A 19487-nucleotide genomic window follows, 5' to 3' on the forward strand; every position below is an offset into this window, starting at 1 on the left:
AAACACAGTGTGTGTGTACAGTTTATATATATGCAAGCAAGCAAGGCGGAATAGACAGATGCGTGCTGAATTTCTGTTCATGGCGTTTTTTTTTGTGGATTGGTCGTATCCTTGTTTGCAATAGCATGCCCTCTCCCTCCTACACCTTTGCTGTGATCCCGTGTAGAAGCAATACGAGCATGACATAAAATAAATTTTCATCGCTTCAATGGCAACATAGGATAGACTCACTAGAGGATATGCAACTCTAGCCCTATTGGTGAGGCAGTGTTTCCACGTGCATTTTCAGGAGCTCAGGACGAAGGGTTGCTTTTTGACACCCTAGTCACCCCGGCACTTATGTATGCAGCTCCCTTATGGGCACCACATTTATCCGGCAGATTAGCCACACATAGAGTATCCTCAGATCATGATGTTATCACGGATGATATGCAGCAAATCATATGTCCCTCACCAGATCATCCAGGCAAAGTTTTTTGCGGCTCCTATGTTGATGGAAGCCACATTCCAAACAGTCACTTTTTTTTCAACTGCAAGATCCTCCCATAGTTACCAATTTTTCACCATCCATATAGGCGGCTGCCCGTAGGCGATGCCGCCGAGGAAGCACCAAGGGGGGTTTTGAACCCAAGACCTCTTGGTCCTAGGCAAACACCTTCACCAGTTGAGCTATCACCTCATTGGCTCCAAACAATCACTTATATACAAAGGGTGAGAACATTCATCCTGAAATTGCACCGTACTCACTTGGTTTCAAGCACATGGACTACAGATGGCCCAACTTCCTCCATTTCAGTATGATCCAGATTCCCCATATATTAGGCTTACACATGAGGACAGGAACCGAATGACTTGATACGATCTACTGGAGCAATACACACATAACACATGGATCACACATGCAAGCCCATTGCCTACCAAGATGCAATATCATAATTCATTCATCATTGTGTTGTGCAATCTCTCTCCATTGTGCTCCCTTTACCTCTCTCTTACTATCCCCCCTTGTGTACTATTGTCATGGCTTGAGCTTCCATCTCATCTCTCTTCTTGCACACCTATCATGGACATCTTACATCCTCCATATCTGCATGTGTGATCCAGGATGCCAAACTGTCCTCTCTAGATATCCGCTCAGCTTTGCTAGTCTTGATCCTTGGTCGATGGGATGATACGCTAAGCTGGCCAATGGCTATCTTCATAACACGGGTCATGAAGATATTGAGATAACTTGGTCTTTGTATGAAACCATTTGTTGTGAATCTTAGGAAATTATCTTTATACTTCCACCATGTACATTGCTTTTATAGGCATCAAGACTAGACATTAATAAGAGTTGTTCACACCCTAAGGAGGTGTTCACACCAACGGACACACTAGTAGACTCCGAAATACCCAACAAGCCCCCCTTCAGAGGGATGGAGGTCATGCCTCGATAGCCTTCAATAGTTCCGATACTCCAACACTAGCAAAGAACAAGACATTGTCCCCGCTTCAAACTCAGAGGCTAGTAAGCACGGCTCAAAGGCCAATGAGCGTCACTCAAAAGGCTCACAAGCTCAACAAGCATGGCTCAGAGGCTTGATAAGCATGGTCTTTGTGAAAGACGCAGAGGTCAGGTCCTAACTCGAGAGACAAAGACAGCCTACATCAGCATACCAAAGCAACCCTCCCTCGCTCTAAGCAGGGTAAAAAGGTAATGATGCAGCATTACAAAAAGAAACCCAAAAGATATTGCTTTTGGGGGACATCCCAGGCAGAGAACCCATGACCACAAAATATTCAGATTTTGGGAGACATCCCCAGCAGAGAACCCTTGACTCAAATAAAAAAGGACTAGAAGTTGAGGACGAAGAGTCTACCCTCGATGCTGATGAAGACCCTTTTCCATCGTCATTTCCAAGATTCCGACACTTGAGAGTCAACTGTGGGAAGCATACTTGCAAAGAACAGATGTCTCGTGATGATGTTTGCAGTACAGATGGTTACAATCAATTTAAGGCGTGATAACCAAAGCAAACGACCCGAGGGAAAAGATCACAAAATTTTATCTCAAAAGAATATTGATATGGTCAGTAAGTACCTTGCTGACATATGCAAGCTGTAGTAGAGGACTATGCAGACTGGACGGCGAAATTGGTGTGTTGACGACAACGAATCTAGAAGCGCAGCGGGCAGAAACACGGACGGTAGAGAGAGCTGGCCAGCAGCGAACACTGCCAAGGAGGCGGTTGCCCTACACTGGGTCCACGTTCGCACGGTGACGCGGCGGAGGTGTTGATGTTTGGAAAGCCACAGTTCAAAAGAAACACAGCCAGATAATCCCGGTATAGTTTGTTGCAGCCCCTATGTTGATGGAGGCCCTGTTCCAGACAGTCACTTATATACACACGCTGAGGGAGATGGATCCACTTTGACTCCCCTGACTTGCAGCTATAGCCATCAGCGGACAGAGGAGAGCATTCATCCTGATATGGCACAGAACTCGCTTGGTTTCAGGCACATGGATTACAGATCGACCAACTCGCTCCATTTCAGTATGATGTAGATTCCCCATACATAGGGCTTACAAATGAGGACAGGAACCGGGTGATCCAATACAATCTACTGGGGCTATACACACATAACACATGGCTCAGCCGACATAGAGAGTCACTACTCAAAGATCCTGGCCCCCAACAGTCCTCTCAGCTTACTATCACCAGTTTTTTCCAGCCTAGAGGGGGTGGATAGGGAGGCACCTAAGCCCATCACAGTGGATATGGGAGCCTATACCACAGTGCCCCCTGGTAGCAAGCCCATGGAAGTCACATCGGATCAGGCACACACTCCACAAAGCAAGACACCCTCGTCCCGTCGGACCCTCGTCACCCCTACCTCATCAGCCCCAGATTCAAGAGATCCTGGCCCGCCATCACTTATTGTACACCATACCTGGCATAGTAGGATCTAGATTTTTCATCTTGTATAATCTCAAGAGTTTGAGATCTTACCTTTCAGCTTACAGTTTTAGTTTACTGTTAGACATTAATATAGCTCTCTCTCTTTTTTCTTTTTCTTTTTTTTTCATGAAATGGTGTTTTATATTATATGTAAAAATGTACATCAGCCACATGGCTCACACAGAACCTATGGCCCAAAAACCCCCACAAAAGATCCTCTAAAGGAGCATGACCATGCAAACCTGTACACTAATAAGAAAGCCTCCTAGCCAAATAAGCATCCCAGATAAAATCATCAAAGATGAGCCAGCCGAGCCGCCGTAGACCATAACGAAATAACATCTTCATCCAATAGCTGAGCTGAGAGAAGAGAAGAAAACTGCCAAAGCAACAAACCGCGGATACGTAGAATGTGCCCATGTATTCCAGACAAGGAATCAAAGATGAACCCATTCCGTGTAGTCCAAATATGCCAAAGTCCTGTCCATCTAAGGAAATGGAATATCACAAGGTGACTGTCATGGCCCTGTGAAAATGGAACAGTACAAGTGTGGGCATGGTGGTTGCAGAGTCAGAATATTTTATGATTCACATGGGGGGTGCCCGGACAGAGTTTAAGATGTGTGGACATCCCTAGGTGTGAAGGGGGGAACTAGAAACATTAAACTTTAATGTTTAATAAAGTTTGCCCCTAGGCCTTAGTGGCCCTAGGAACTTATTAAAGTTTGGGGCCTTAGGGATTATTTTGGGGGAGGAGCCACTTTTGGAGTTTTCTCTCTCTTCTCTCTCTCTCTCTTCCCTTTTTGGGAGTCGTGGAGCAAAAGAGAGAATTCTAGCGTGGAAAAGCTGTGGAAGAGGGGGACGACTGCTGAAGGGGCTGTAGCTGCTGTTTTCTGAGTGTTGTATGCTGGAACAGGCCGTACAATCACTGTACAGTGTTGTACGAACGGCAGGAACTGCTGTGGGCAGAGGGGCGCAGACCTGTGAGACAGAGACAGGTGGCTGCGACTGTTGAAAACAGGCTGTACAGTGCTGTACGACTGCAAGTACAGCTCTGTACTTTCTGCAGGTACACTGTACGGCCAGCTTTGGGGCAAGTACAGGTGCTGGACAATTCTGTAGCAGACAGCACAGGCCACCAACAGCAAAACTCAGTAGGCGGCTACTTCTGGTCCTCTGCAGAAACAGCCCGTACCGTCAAGTACAAGCAAGTACCGTCAAGTACAAGCAAGTACAATCAAGTACAATCAAGTACAGTGCTGATTTTCAGATCTGTACTTTCAAGGACAGCATAAGAGTGAACATCAGGAGGAGGATACAGGCAAGTACAAGCACATGTGTGAAGCAGGGTTGTGGATACAAGTGCCTGCAAGTACAATTTGGTGCTGTTGCTTCCTCCAGTACTGTTTCATGAGCTGAACTTGGTAAGCCTTGTTTCTGTTCATCTATCTCTCTTTCTACTGCTTGATGTCTGTTGCAGATATGAGTTATCTGGCCCCTTGTGAGAGGAGGGGTTTGGCAGATTGACAAGGGTTGAGACAGAGTTTGGACAGCACATGTATGTTTGAGCTGAGATGATGTATCATGCACTTGAGTTATGCCAGATGTATGCCCATGGCTGGCCTACTTAGTGATCTTGGCTGATCAGAGGGAGGCACAGTGTGTTATTGTGGAACACAGATCTCTGTGCATAGATCCTCTATGCTAAGAAGGATTTGTGGGCCGTCAGATTGGATATACAGGAGTAAACTCTTGGCTGATCTTTGTGTTGTACTCAGCCATTCATATTATTATAATTGAATAAAGAAATACCGCAAGGGGCACCAAGCTTTGGGGCCAACAGGTGTCGCTGTGTTTTCAGATTTGGGCACTCTAGCTCCAATCTGCTTTGTTTTCACATCTAGACTACAAGTGGACGGTTGATTGCTAATCTACCGCACTCTGGTTTTCTATCAGAGGCCGGTTTCAAGGTTCCGTCCCCGGGACCAATCATCAACTTTCTGAAGGGGGTGAGCTTGTGGTTGCTTTGAAGAAAGCCATCGCTGAAAATTCAGCAAACATGTCTGATACAGAGGATGAGTACTTCTATCATGAAGAAGAAGAGCAAGAGACTTCTCCTGAGAGAGATGTATCTGAGGATATTTTTGCAAGAGAACAGGCTGTAGATGTTGAGCCTTATGAGGATGTAACACAGCCAGAAGATGTGCATGGTAAAGAGGATGATGATGCTCGGATCAAAGATCGCTTGGCTAGTGTTATGGATACTTTTATGCAGCTCACACAGAGTGAGAGATTTGCTGAATTTATGAGATCTCGCACAGAGCCCCGCACAGAGCCCGAGAAAAAGAAGAAGAAGGTTCGTTCAAAGAATCTTCCTCAGGGTCATAGTGGTGCCATCCCACAGGAACCATCTTTTGGCCAGTTTCCGAATATGCAGCATGCTTATGGTGCAAACTCTCAGAGTTCCTTCTATGGACAGTCACCTATTCCTCAGCAGAACATGCATCCAGGTTATTTTGGTGGTGGTTCGGTGTTCCAATCCATGACTGGGGGTTACCCTCAGGGAGGCATGGGTATGTATGGGCCTTTTGGAGCCAATTTTCAGCCTGGCATGCAAGGGAATATGTATGGTGGTATGCAGTCCGGTATGCAAGGAAATATATTTGGAGGCATGCAACCTGGGATGCAAGGCAATATGTTTGGTGGTATGCAGCCAGGTCTGCATAATGGAATGTTTGGAAACATGGCTGGAATGTATGGTATGCCTGGCATGGGAATAGGAAATGTTGACCCAATGATGGGTATGAATGTTGGGGGCAGCAATCTCACGAAACCACTTCCATATGATAATCTAACGCCTATGGGAGGCGAAGGATTACAAGGAAGGAGGAGCTGCAGTGAAGTTTGACACTTTCAGTGGGGCCAAGGATAAATTGAAGGCACTTACCTTCTTACAGCAGTTTGATGCTGCTTTTTCTGGTGGGAATTACACAGAGTCCTCTAAGGTGAGGAAAGCCGCCACTTTTCTCAAGGGCAATGCTTTGCAGTGGTGGTCTACTCTTCTTTGGCAGGGCATAGCACCCACCACATGGGTTCAATTCAAACAGGTTTTCTCTTCCGTATGGCTCACATCTACATTTGAGGTGGATGTTATGACCGCATGGCACAAGCTGGATGCTTCAAAGTGTGATAGTTTGGAGGATTATAACAATAAGTTTTGGGAAGCTCTACTCCCAGTGACTTCTTATCGTGCCGTGCCATTATCTGAGCAGGTAGAGAAGTATTGTTGTGGGCTGCCCAAAGAGGTACGAGATTATTGTATAAAGACAAGAGTAACGAACATGTCACAGATGATTGAAAATGCTATGACAGCTAATGTGTTACTCACAGGTGGTTCATCTGGGTTTAAAGGCAGTAAGAAATTGAGCAAGAAAGCTGAAAAATTTGGGCATGCTTCTCGTGATGCTAAAGGGTCTTCAGAGACGAAGTATAAGAAGTTGCCAATGCCCAAGAGGACTTCTGAGGAAAGACAGGCTTTGAGAGATGCTCAAAAGTGTTTTTACTGTACTGAAGAGGGGCATATGTCATTCAATTGTCCCAAAAGAACGTCCAAAAAGGACCCTGACAATAAAGGAGAGCCCAAGCCAAAGAAACCAAAGCCTTCTGCAGGCTTAGTTCCTGATCTTGTGGGGGAGCAGCTAGGTGGTGAAGCTTCAGAGTTGTGCAGGGCATGGGGCAAAGTGAGAGATCAGAATGCTTTGATCTTCTTTGACACAGGTGCTAGAGCCAACTTCATTTCAGCAGATTTGGCTGGCCGATTGGGGATTCGCGCAGAGGAGATGGGGCCGTTACATGAGGCAAATATGGCTTGTCCAGGGTATGCAGAACCCGTTACTCCTATCATTGGGAAGCTTCGGCTTCATTTGCAGGGTTATGTGGACAGCGAAGAGTTCTTCATCATGCCTTTGGATGGCTGTGATGTTTTGTTGGGGATGCCATGGTGCCACAGGGTACATGCGGTGGTGGATACTTACAATAGGACAATTACTCTGACTCATAGAGGGAAAGAGCATGTATTGGATGTAAAACTCAAAGGGGAATCTGTTCCTATTGTATCCGCTTCGGCGATTTCATCAGTAATGAAAAAGCATCTTTCCGCGTACTTGATTTATGTAAAGGATGCACAGGATGATGAGTCTAAGTCTAATTTGTCAATGTTAGATAAGGACAGGGCTGATTTCTTAAGTGGGTTTCAAGACTGTTTTTCCGAGTCATTGCCAGGAGAATAACCTCCTGAGAGGCCAGAAGATCATGCCATAGATCTGATTCCTGGTAGTACTCCACCGAATAGACCGCCGTATCGTGTTAGTGCAGCCCAACAGGAAGAGATTATGAGTCAGGTGCAGGAGCTTTTGAATAAAGGGTTGATACAGCCTAGCTCATTACCCTTTTGCTCACCTGTGCTCTTAGTGCAGAAGAAGGATGGTTCTTGGCGCATGTGTATTGATTACAGGGCGTTGAACAAGAATACCATCAAGAATCGATTCCCCATACCGAGGATCGATGACATCTTGGACCGCTTACAGGGCTCCACAGTTTTTAGTCGTATTGACTTGAAAAGCGGGTATCATCAGATACACATTAGACACTCCCTCTACCATCATGCATCCTTAATGGCACACTCCCAACATGAGTAATAGGATGCTATGTATCATCCCCTATAGCAGAGCAACTGGACTACCTTCGGTCAGAGTTTTGGTTCGTGACATCTCCTCCCTTCCGAAGGTCATTCAGCTACCTAGGATAGGGGGGGGATGGATGGATCAGAGAGTGGAGTTTTCGGGGCTCCCAAACCAGTGCTTTATCTGCAAGCAGGTCCGCCACCTGGCCAAGGCCTGCCCTCGCAGGAGACCCCGACCTTCACCGTAGCAGCAAGCCCCCGATGGCCCGCCCACAGATGCGGCTCGGCAGGCAGCCTCCGGCACACCTGCTCAGCCCACAGAGACCTCGGAGTGGCAGCCTGGTCAGGGGCGCCGTCGAGAGAGACAGCCCCAGCAGCACACCCAGAGACCGATGCAACAGCAGCCACAGTCTCAGCATCACTGGGTTCCCGTGAAGAACAGCTTTGCTCCCCTACAGGAGGAGACCCCAGCGCCGACTGAGGACTAGGAGATGCCAGTCCCTACTATACCGGCTGAATGGAGAGTTGTACTTGCTGTACCAGCTCTATTGCATGAAGACCCGTGGTTTTTGGGGAAGAATCAGTACCCACACGGAGGTATATGGATTATATTGTTGGCTCGGCATTTCTACAGCCTATGTTCCGGCTTGGTAGCCTTGTGTTGGGCTGTGTTATGGCATTTGTATAGGGATAATCCGACATCTCCCGTGGGGAGAGTAAGGCCCTCAAAGCTTGTACATGATATTATTCTCCTTGGGTGATAAAATACTCCAAGGGGGGGGGGGGGGGGGGGGATCGGCCCATTCCGACCTCTATGCGGTGTCACACGTGCAAGCTCCATTTTCAGCATTTGTGGATGTTTTGTCCAACTTTATGTTTTATGCAAAGTGATGATGGATATGTGTTAAGGCTGTGGCCAAGGGTAAATTTGTGTATTGGAAAGCTCAAGGGTGGCCTATGCACGTGAGGGTTAAGGTAGCTCAGGTTATTATGCTTAGCATGATTTCCTATTTTATCTCTCTCTCTCTCTCTCTCTCTCTCTCTCTCTCTCTCTCTCTCTCTCTCTCTCTGCGCCAGATGGACCACAGCAGCAGCAGGACATGGACACCAACGGTACACTGATTGATCGTGCGATTGAGCTTGGGTGGTCCAGACGCCCACGACTACGGAGGAGGGCATCCCAGCATAGACGGAGGTTGCAGCAGCGGATTCGGATTATTCTTGCGAGACATGCGGGATCCCCTCACTGTACTCCACTCACCTCCATAGCGTACCCCCCCTCCTCACTATATTCACACCCTATAAGGGTTTCTGTTTACCTTCCAATTCCAGTTTCATTTTCTAGGTGCCAGTAGTATCATCTTTATTTTTCATTTTCTGGTTTTTTATCCAGACATTGTATCAGATCCACCATGATGTAACTTTTTGGTCTCATAGGTCATTATCGCCTTTTGAAGACGTTAATATAACATTTCATTTCTCTCTTACACACACTTTTGATCTTCTGTAAACGTTAATAGAACTTTCTTTCTTTCTCACTCACAGATAATCACACACACACACAAAGGCTGAACTTACCACTAGGATGCAGAGCCACAGAAAAAGCATCCTCATGGAAAACCTTCACAATCTCACAAGTCCTTTCGTGATAATTCCAGACCCGTACACTCCTATCTGTACCACATGTGACCACTATAGGCTTGCGAATACAAATATCTATACCTGTTATGCGTCCCAAATGATAAGCCTGCAAAACAACCAATCAAGTAAAAGCCTTCATGGTGATGAATCAAAATGTTCACATGAGGAGCACAACTCCTATATTTTCAAATTTTAGAAAGCAAATACAATACATAAACCTGTACAAATGCTTATTAAAGCACGTACAAACATGTAGCTGTAATATGTTTAAACATGCCTCACTACACATGTTGCAATTACATATATGTAAGCAATCAGATTATGTGCATGTGCATGTGAGCACATGCATTCATGCATTTTCTAACCTTTAGATGGTTCATGCAGAACAACTCTCACACACATGAATTTCATTGTATAAGTGGCACATATAGACACATTCACTCCATATGACTGTAGACACATACATGAAACATTCCAAAGTGGAAAAATATTTATCCTTCAACCATTAGTCTGCACTATATGTGCATCCCTCAAAGCATGTCGACCATCAAAGCCAATGCCTTGATCTCTTTAAATCTGACCTAAATAGATCACATCTAACGTATTTCTTTTTTGGAAAGCTCACAATCGGCTCAATCTTAACAAAGCTTCTTTTTAGAAGTTTGCTTCAAAGGTTCTAAATCTATGCAGGATTCTAGAGGTTCCAAATCCCCATAACTTTTGTTATACTTTCCCACATCATGGCCACCTTAATTGGATGCAGAAAGCTGTAGTTCATGGTATAGGCCATGACACAAAGTGCTTTTGTTTCCAAGTTTGAACCGCTTCATGATCTAGTTTTTATAAGCTGCTGGTTCACCACCTTTGTCAATTTCTAAAGCACCACCTGTCAGAACCTCTAGATGGTACATAAGCTCATCACCTTGTGCTTCTTGTGGAGAGTGGTTGGTTCCATCAAGCTTTTACTCACCAAAAAATAGGATAACAAGACACTTTAAATGGGCCATCTCACCTCTCAACAGCAAAAGCAACAAAATAGTTGTCTTGAAGAGCTAAAACACGTAAGAACTTTGTGTCAGGAACACTTGAAACAATGGTGATATATAGGCTCTTAAACACCACTACAATATTGCAAGGTTCGAACAAGAGCACACACCTAGAATGCATCATTGATATTGGAACATACAATAGGTCATTGGTTTGTAGTTCATGTTTTCGCTCAGCCATATCTTTTGTACTTCAAGTACAGTTGTGACACTTCTTTTTGTATATAATACCTCCTGTGTGCTGTATGTGTGATTCCATTGCACTTCTTTTTGTATATAATACCTCCTGTGTGCTGTATGTGTGATTCCATTGCACTCTTCTACAGTTTATTTATTTTTTTCAGGAAAGAGACCTCTATTAAGTATGAAAAAAGGTACAAAACAATCACAGCTATAGAATAGAATCAGTCCAATATGTAAGGTGATCTCAACCACTGAGGAGCATTATGGTGCCATGAAAGACCTGTGGGACTAGAAGAAAAGAAAATGCCATGGTCCCACTCCCGCATAAATACAACACGCTTTGCTTGCACGGAACAAGAGGACCCCTGAATACGACCAAAGTAGCCATGAGAGGAACCATGCTGCTGTCAGCCAACAGCCCCTCCATGCATCCCATGTGGATGATGATGATGCTGAGCCTGATAATGAGGTTGATCTGATGATGATGATGATGCTTACGATGATGATGAAGATGATGGTTCTGATGCTACTGCAGATGATGGTGACCTAAATGCTTATCTTAACTACTGAAGATTAGCCATGGCATGGGCGTGATGTGACAGGGCTTCTCTGTATCCTCCAAGTTGCACCTGCCCGACCAGCCCTCTCTGCAGACCTGCCCACTGCTGTCCAGCTGGACCCAACACTCCCTGCTCAGGCCTCTGTTTTGTCCTTCCCAAGAGAAAAGCTCCTATGCACTGTAGCAGCAGCTGGCTCTAGTATGAGAGAGAAAGTGTCCACGTGCTGTTCAGCCCTGTGCGCCTGCAGTCCAGCCCGTCCAGCAGTCAATTGCAAAGAGAGAAAGAAAGAAAGAAAGAAAGAAAGAAAGTTATATTAACGTCCACGGGAGGCCGAATCCGACCTATGGGACAGATCAGATACATCCATTTACATTCCACTCTGGGTATCGATGCCAAAGAGGCATAAAACTGAAAAAAAATAACTCAAAATGAACTCTTAAGACTCTTAAGAGTTTAAATTACAATGGGTTCTATTACATCTAGTTCGAAATTGAGGTTCAAAATAAAAATAGCTATATTTCATCCATGGATGGATTTGCTCTTGAGGGGGTGGGGTACGGAATTCTTTAATGATTGCTTGTCCTCCTCTGTATATTGCCCATTTGCCATTCTTTCTTGCTTCTTTAACTTTATTCAGCTCTGCCAATCTGTTCTTGAGTTGTAGCGGGGTGAGTTCATCAGCTATCCATACCTTTGTCCCTTGGAGAGAGAAAGCCTGCGTGCTGCAGCCTGACTGCTGCAGTCCAGCACACGCGCCAGCCTTCCCTGCGTGGGAGCGATAGAGGGCAGTCCCACCTTGCGCTTGCAGCCCCCTCCTTCAGAAAAAGCACACCCGTGTAGATGCACCCGTGTCCAACTGCCACCTCCTTCAGAAAAAGCACACCTGTGTAGATGCAACCGGCGCCTCCAAAAAGTGCATGGGCCCCTTAGAACAGCATATGGGCCACGATCCCTCCATAAAAGATGTTCTTTTATTTTTTATGCTTTTAAACCTTGGATCCCTCCAACCTTTTGTCCCCTTGAGTTATGTGAAAGGACTTTAATTATTTGGCCCCAAACTGGTGTCATTCACACTGTCCACCATATCCCCATGCACACCTGCATACTGTCCAGAGAAAAACACAGGGTCGTGACAGCATATATGGGGCCCCACTGCATATCCTCGGGTACCTGAATGTCATGCAATCTGTGAGAATAAGCCTAGCACGTGGTACGGTATCAAAGGCTTTGCAGAAGTCCACAAAGCAGCACTATATCCTTCTCTTCTGTGCCCTGCACTCTTCAATAAGTACCCGCAGAGCTATCCTAGTGCATCATACAGCTCTCTAGCATAAGTATGCCATGCCTCAGGTGCAATAATCGAAGTACCAGGCTCTCTCTCCTGAAACATCTTCCATGCCCTCTTGCTGTCCTTCCCCAAGAAGAGTTGGTAGATCTCCTTCTCTAGCTTAGCCAGATAGGCTCGTTTCTTCCTCCGCACAAAGCGCCGAAAGCTCATCCTAGCCTGTCTATGCGTGTGAGACCCAATGGCAATCTCACGATCTAGCTGTGCTCGTGTCTCACGACACCCATCATCATACCAACTGTTCTCTGGGGCAGTGCTTCGGGGGTGGGTGGAAGGGATAATAGTGCACGGAAACGCATATGAGGCGAATGCATGCAGTACACATGCCAATCCTCTCGTGATCTCGTCCAGAGGGCTATGCGGGTCTAAAGCGAACAAGCCATCAGATACTCCATCTCGATTAACCCCAATTGTCTCACGTGTAAAAAACTGATATCTCGGGTACCTAGGTAGATGAGTGGCTGGCCCATCTCTCGGGGATCTACCTACTAGTGTGAAACTCAGGTATGCATGATCAGCTGCTATGCCAATGGGCCTATTGGAAATCGTGAAACCCCACACATCAAGTATCAATGAAGGAGATCCCATCAAGTAGTCCACTGTGCTCGCTCCCCCTTTAGAGTTCCAGTGTGTGAGAGCATCTAATCCTTGCCATCTCGATAAGCCATTGTATATGACCAACCCATGTGCACTCCCAAGTGTGAGAAAATGTCTGCCATAATCTGTAATCTCCCTCTCATCCTGTGCTGATCTCTGCAACCCTACATCCTCTACCATGATCTACAGGAACATAGCCTCTTGAGTATCATACAACTCTGTATGCTCTATGCCTGTACGTGCATTAAAGTCTCCCAAGAGTAATATGTCTCCCATGCTGGCAAACCTCATGATATCATCATATATTGGTATATAGGGCGACTCTCCTGATGGTGCAAACCTGGAGTGGGCTGGGGGAAAGTAGCATACCGCCACATATAGCTCGCGGAGCCCCTCTCTGCATATTCGGACCCACATGTACCTTGCATCTGCATCTCCATGTACCACATGTATTTTGTCATGAAGCTCCTCCTTGTAAAGTATTGCCACTCCTCCAGATGCTGTGGTACCTCCCACTGTGCATGGCTGAGGGCTTTTTGGTGCATGAGATTGGTATTTCTTGATGGATTTCTGAATTTTTTGGCTTTCGTGAGGTTTTTCGACTTAATCTTGATTATTAATCTTGTGAGAATATTGGGGTTGAGACTTGCTTTATGGATTTTAAAGTGATTTTGCGGAGATTTATTCAATTTGGACCAAATTTTGGAGCCCTGACAAAATTTTGGAGCGGGTAGACCAAAATTGGAGAAAATTTGAATTAATAACCTATTAATCACTTTGTTAATGATGATTATGAGTTTTTGCTTCCTCCTCAATCTTTCCATCACCATTGCTCCTAAATCTTGCACCGTTTTGATTCAATTTCTTGGGGCTTTGATAGAGCTTGATGAGAGGATGGGAATGAGTACCACATTATTGAATAATTTCGAAAATGTTCTGATTTCTTCTTCTTCCCCTCACTCAAACCCTAGAACCAAAGGATCTTTTGGTCATTCACTCAACCTAACATCATTTTATCATCAATGGAAGCCTTAATGTCCACCATTTTAGGCTCTCTTGTGTGTCTTCATGTTTTTTTGACCCGTTAGGCTGCGCTCGGCAGCGCCACGTTCGCGAGTAGCCTCATGGCTATTTTTGATGTTTACCAAGTGCAAGAAGCATAGCCAAAGTCTTCTAAGCTTGGCACAAAGGGTGGAGAAGATGTTGGAGTCCATTTACAAGAGCTTTTGGTGATTTTGTGGCTATGGTGAACTTCCAAAAACCAGAGAATAAAGTCTTCAAAAACAGAGGCATTCAATCAATTTCTTTCATCAAGATCAATCAATGGTGGTTCTAAACACTCTTTTGGTAAGTGGCTATTCAACATTTTCCATGAATCAAAACTTCCATAGTAAAACTGATTCCCATCTATAACCCCGGACGTCAGGAAGTCTCTTGTTTGTGCACTGATAGGTCTCCGTATACATAGCAATATCACTGTGTCTGAAAGTATCCTCAAAGTATCCTGCATCTGTTCTAAGGACTCCGTTGCAATTCCACACCGTGAATCGCAAGGTCTCATAGGCAGCGCACCGTCAAGCGGGCCTCCTCTCCGTAATGATCACTCAGCCATCTCTGTATACCGCTCATTTCCCCTCTTTCCTTGCCTCAAGCACACGCGGCATGTGTTCCTTCCGGTGTGCTATCTGTGCCGGTGTAAGGTCCTCATCCAAATAAATCTTTTCCCCCTTAAGGGCCATCCTTTTGGAGAGGAAGGCCTTCTTCTTCTCCACGTAACCAAACCTGATGATCAATATCTTCGCCCTGGTTTCATCTCTGCCTACTCGCCATGCTCCGGTAATGGGTACATCAGTGGCTCCAATTTTTGTTGCAAGAGCTTTTGCATCCTCTTGGGGATTTCCTTTATCTTCCCACCCAAGTACGCATACATGGAAGGCACGTGCCCGTGTCTTGGCTTCCTCTTCCAATGTAGCATTCATCACCTCTACTTTATTGACTGGTGTATCCTTCTGTTTTTTTACTACTTCAATCCATGGGTTGACTTCCTCAATTTGTTTCTTTGTGGCACTGGAAATTTCAGCCCATGAATGCATTTCCTTCTCACCTGCAGCCACTTTTGCCTTACATGATTCCAAAGTGTGTTGCATTTCTGTGATGTCTTTTTCGCGGTCAGCCATACATGTCTTCAAAGTTCCTTCGTACGATGCAACTGTTGTGCCAATCTCTCAGAGCATGTCATCCTTCCATTTCTGCATCTCTTTTTTCATTTCCGTGTGCATCAAGGCTTGGGCTAATTCCATCTCAACCCGTACCTGGGCTTGCATTTCTCCCTTCAATTGGACATATATCTCTTCCTTCAGCATTTCGTATATCACTTTCCTTTGGGCATGCATCTGCTCGGTCCATTCCTTTTCAAGCTCCTATCGCATGGTGTTCATCTCTGTCCTTATGTGAAGCTGTAGCTCCTCATAAAGGGCCTCATCTCATCGGGCCGTCTTCGTAATCCTTCGTGAGCCAGGGGACATGATTCCTTCCCTCAGTCTTCTGCGGTAGGCATTTGGTGCCTTCGTGGGGGTGTGAAAGGTTGTCTCACCATCCTGTTCCCCCTCTAGGGGTTGAGACATGTTTTCCCCTACTAGTTGCTGCCTTGGGGGCCTGAGCAAGGGTGGGTGGGAAAAGGGAGCAGAACTGAGAACTGGCAATGCTGTGTTGTTGCAGCAGAACAGGCGGAAGTTCTACACAGGACAGCAACAGGTCTTAATCTTCCTTAGTCATACCTTAGTTCCAAAGGCAAAAACCATCCATAGTTGCAGTTATAGTTCATGGTGCGGCCAACTGTGAACCATACCCAACTTTACCATCTCATGTGACTAGTACACAATATCATAGACGTTCCATAAGCAAGATGTACTGTCAGCCTCAGTACCTTCGGGTGAATACAAAGATGTCACCAAGCGACTCATAGATGACAATTGAGCCTATCTGTAATAACAAGGGATCGGAGGTGCTACTCCCCTCTTGAGCATCAGGCAATGCTCCAGACCCATGCTCTGCTGAACCTGAATGAGCAGTAACAAGAGTCGGCTCCAACTCAAACGCATCAAGATAAAGTTACAATACCAAAGGTGAATAAGTCACCCTCCTCCATCCACTTCGCATCCATCAATGAACGGCTCTTGAACTTCACAAGATAGCGACGGCAAACTTTACCTTGTACCTTTCTTTCCTTGTGTGCCAGTATCTGCTCGGGACTAAGAACCTCCTCAAGTTCCTCCGCTTCCGTCTGAGCCTCATCTGATACATCCTCAGGCACCCAAAACCTGCTTGCACTCCACCCAAGGGGTAAGCACAAGTCCCTAATGAAGCATAGTAGATCACCACTACTAAACATAGAAAGAAGCTGCCTTCCCAACCCATGAAGCCTAATTGAAGATACCACCGGTGACAAAAAGTGTCGACACTCATGGCCTTCAACCCATCTTTTGCACCATAACACTTCAACTGCTTCTTGTTCCTGGCTAACTACTTCTTCTCCTTAGTGTCTTTTCTTTTGAGCTTCATCCTCAGCTTTTGCTCTTCACCTCATATAGGCAAAGACACACAATCCTGCACTGCCTCCTGCACTTCCTTTTCATTTTCCACATGTTGAAGCTTTTGATGTGACTCTCATGAGACAACCACGAGGTCACCCCCTTGGGAAAGCTTGCGATTGTCCCGACAAAAGTAACCACGGGCTCGCCTACTTGAGAAAGTCGACGATGTCCCAGCAACGGAACCTTGTAAACCGGCCTCGATCTTCAGACAAAACCAAAGGGCAGTGCAAAAACAAACTTGCACACAAAACACTTCAACACCTTTGAGGACCAAGAAAAGGAAAACAAACACGGGGAGCTAGAGTGCTCCTGCAAACAGTACACGGACTCCGATTGGCCCCAAAACGCAGTGGCGCCCCTTGTGGTATTTCTTGAATTGATTATAAGAGAGCTTTGATTACAATAAGGCTAGAAACTCAACCGTCACAGTAGAACTTCTAAAGCCTACAAAGACCCTGCATCGTGGCTTCATATCCACTCGGCATCCACAAACAAATCTAGCCATTGTTCTCATCAAAAGACTCTCACACATTGAGTCTGCATACAGAAGCTTTCTCCCATGATCAAGGCTACCACAACCATCCATAGCCTCTCACCCTATGAACAGCATCCAACCTGACACATCGGGTGCTTCTGCATCACAACACAGACTCCCAAACTGTCTCCCAAAAGAGAACTCGCATCATAGCACAGCATGCCGTACAGTCGACACACATGTACCAACCCTCTCTACCTTCAAAGGATACTATCCATCTCTGTCATGGATTCCCTGTCCCTTGTCCAATCAGTAGCAAGGCTGTACCAAACATGTGTCCATTCTTGTACCTTCTGCCTTCATGTGACCTATCTCTTGGAGAACCATAAACATGTTTCCTCGAGAAACCTACGACCTGTTTCCACGTGAAACCCTTAGGCCTATTTCCATTTGAATCCTTTGTCATGTTTCCATATAGAACCATTCACAGCACCATTCATCAACACTGCTAACAACAGCATACATCTAGTTACCTGTTCCCTCATGAAACATCTGGAAACATAGAGATGCCCGCCGTAACTGTAGGTCCCTCTGTTCCTTTCCAGCAGGAAGAAAACAATCTGCTCCATGAGCATGCAGCCATGCGAGCTTGCATCACTCCCATGCCAAGGAACACATTCAAGTGACCTAAACTTGCAGCCGGAAACCCAAGCACATAGTTGAATTTGCTGCCAACCAACAAAAGCCCCCTGGATTCCACTCTCCAAGCTACCAAAACCCTTCCTCCCAATAGAGAGAGAGAGAGAGAGAGAGAGAGAGAGAGAGAGAGAGAAAATGCATGGGAAAGGCTGCTGTCCAACCCGACGCTCCCTACTGTCCAGCCCTTCCAGTCATCAAAGAGATAGAGAAAACATGCTTCAATCCAGCCCCGCCCTGCAGTCTGCCCGCCTGTGCTCCCTAATGAGCTACATGTTGAAGCTTTTGATGTGACTCTCATGAGACAACCACGAGCTCACCCCCTTGGGAAAGTTGGCGATTGTCCCGACCAAAGTAACCACGGGCTCGCCTACTTGAGAAAGTCGACAATGTCCTGGCAACAAAACCTTGTAAACCGGCCTCGGTCCTCACACAAAACCAAAGGGCGGTGCACCAGGACCTTGTAAACCGGCTTTAGTCTTCAAAACAAAACCAAAGGGCGGTGCAAAAACAAACTTGCACACAAAACACTTCAACACCTTTGTGGACCAAGAAAAGCGAAAACAAACAGGGGAAGCTAAAGTGCTCCTGCAAACAGTACACGGACACCGATTGGCCCCAAAATGCAGTGACGTCCCTTGCGGTATTTCTTTAATTGATTATAAGAGAGCTTTGATTACAATAAGGCTAGAAACTCAGCCGTCACAGTAGAACTCCTGAAGCCTGCAAAGACCCTGCATAGTGGCTTCATATCCAGTCGGCATCCACAAACAAATCTAGCCATTGTTCTCATGGAAAGACTCTCACACATTGAGTCTGCATACAGAAGCTTTCTCCCATGATCGGGCTACCACAACCATCCATAGCCTCTCACCCTATGAACAACATCACACCCTGACACATCCAATGCTTCTGCATCACAACACAGACTCTCAAACTGTCTCCCAAAAGAGAACTCGCATCACAGCACAGCATACCATACAGTCGACACATATGTACCAACCCTCTCTACCCTCTAAGGGCACTATCCATCTCTGTCATGGATTCCCTGTCCCTTGTCCAATCAGTAGCAAGGCTGTACCAAACATGTGTCCATTCTTGTACCTTCTGCCTGCATGTGACCTATCTCCTGGAGAACCATAAACATGTTTCCTCAAGAAACCTACAACCTCTTTCCACATGAAACCCTTAGGCATGTTTCCCTTTGAAACCTTTGTCCTGTTTCCATACATAACTATTCACAGCACCATTCAACAACATTGCCAAAAACAACGGCATACATCTAGTTACCTGTTCCCTCATGAAACATCTAGAAACATAGAGATGCCCATAACTGTAGGTCCCTCTGTTCCTTTCCAGCAGGAAGAAAACAATCTGCTCCATGGGCATGTAGCCATGCGAGCTTGCATCACTCCCATGCTAAGGAACACATTCAAGTGACCTAAACTTGCAGCCAGAAACCCAAGAACATAGCTGAATTTGCTGCCAACCAAAAACAGCCCCCTTGATTCCACTCTCCAAGCTGCCAAAACCCTTCCTCCCAAAAGAGAGAGAGAAAGAAAGAAAGAAATAAAGCTGTATTAACGTCTACTAGAGGCCGAACTCGACCTATGAGACAAATCAATGTACAACTGTCAATGTCTTCTGGATGTCCAGAAAAAAAAAAGGACAAAATGAACATGAAATAAACTATGAAAGTACTGAGCTAGTGGGGGGGTGTGATGGATG

The 19487-nt window shown here is 45.8% G+C and overlaps 1 protein-coding gene across 3 annotated transcripts in view; it reads right to left on the minus strand.

The window, feature by feature from the left end:
* LOC147636709 (uncharacterized) overlaps positions 1-19487 on the minus strand; it is a 211083-nt gene that overhangs the window by 159403 nt on the left and 32193 nt on the right. For all 3 annotated transcript variants that reach the window (XM_086800191.1, XM_086800193.1, XM_086800192.1), the window contains one exon: positions 9202-9370. In XM_086800191.1, coding sequence (XP_086656317.1) covers positions 9202-9370 — 169 coding nt within the window. The remainder of the gene's footprint in view (positions 1-9201; positions 9371-19487) is intronic.

Source organism: Cibotium barometz, chromosome 7 (assembly GCF_041138505.1).
Source record: "Cibotium barometz isolate CiBa-2024 chromosome 7, ASM4113850v1, whole genome shotgun sequence".
NCBI classification, from domain to species: domain Eukaryota; kingdom Viridiplantae; phylum Streptophyta; class Polypodiopsida; order Cyatheales; family Cibotiaceae; genus Cibotium; species Cibotium barometz.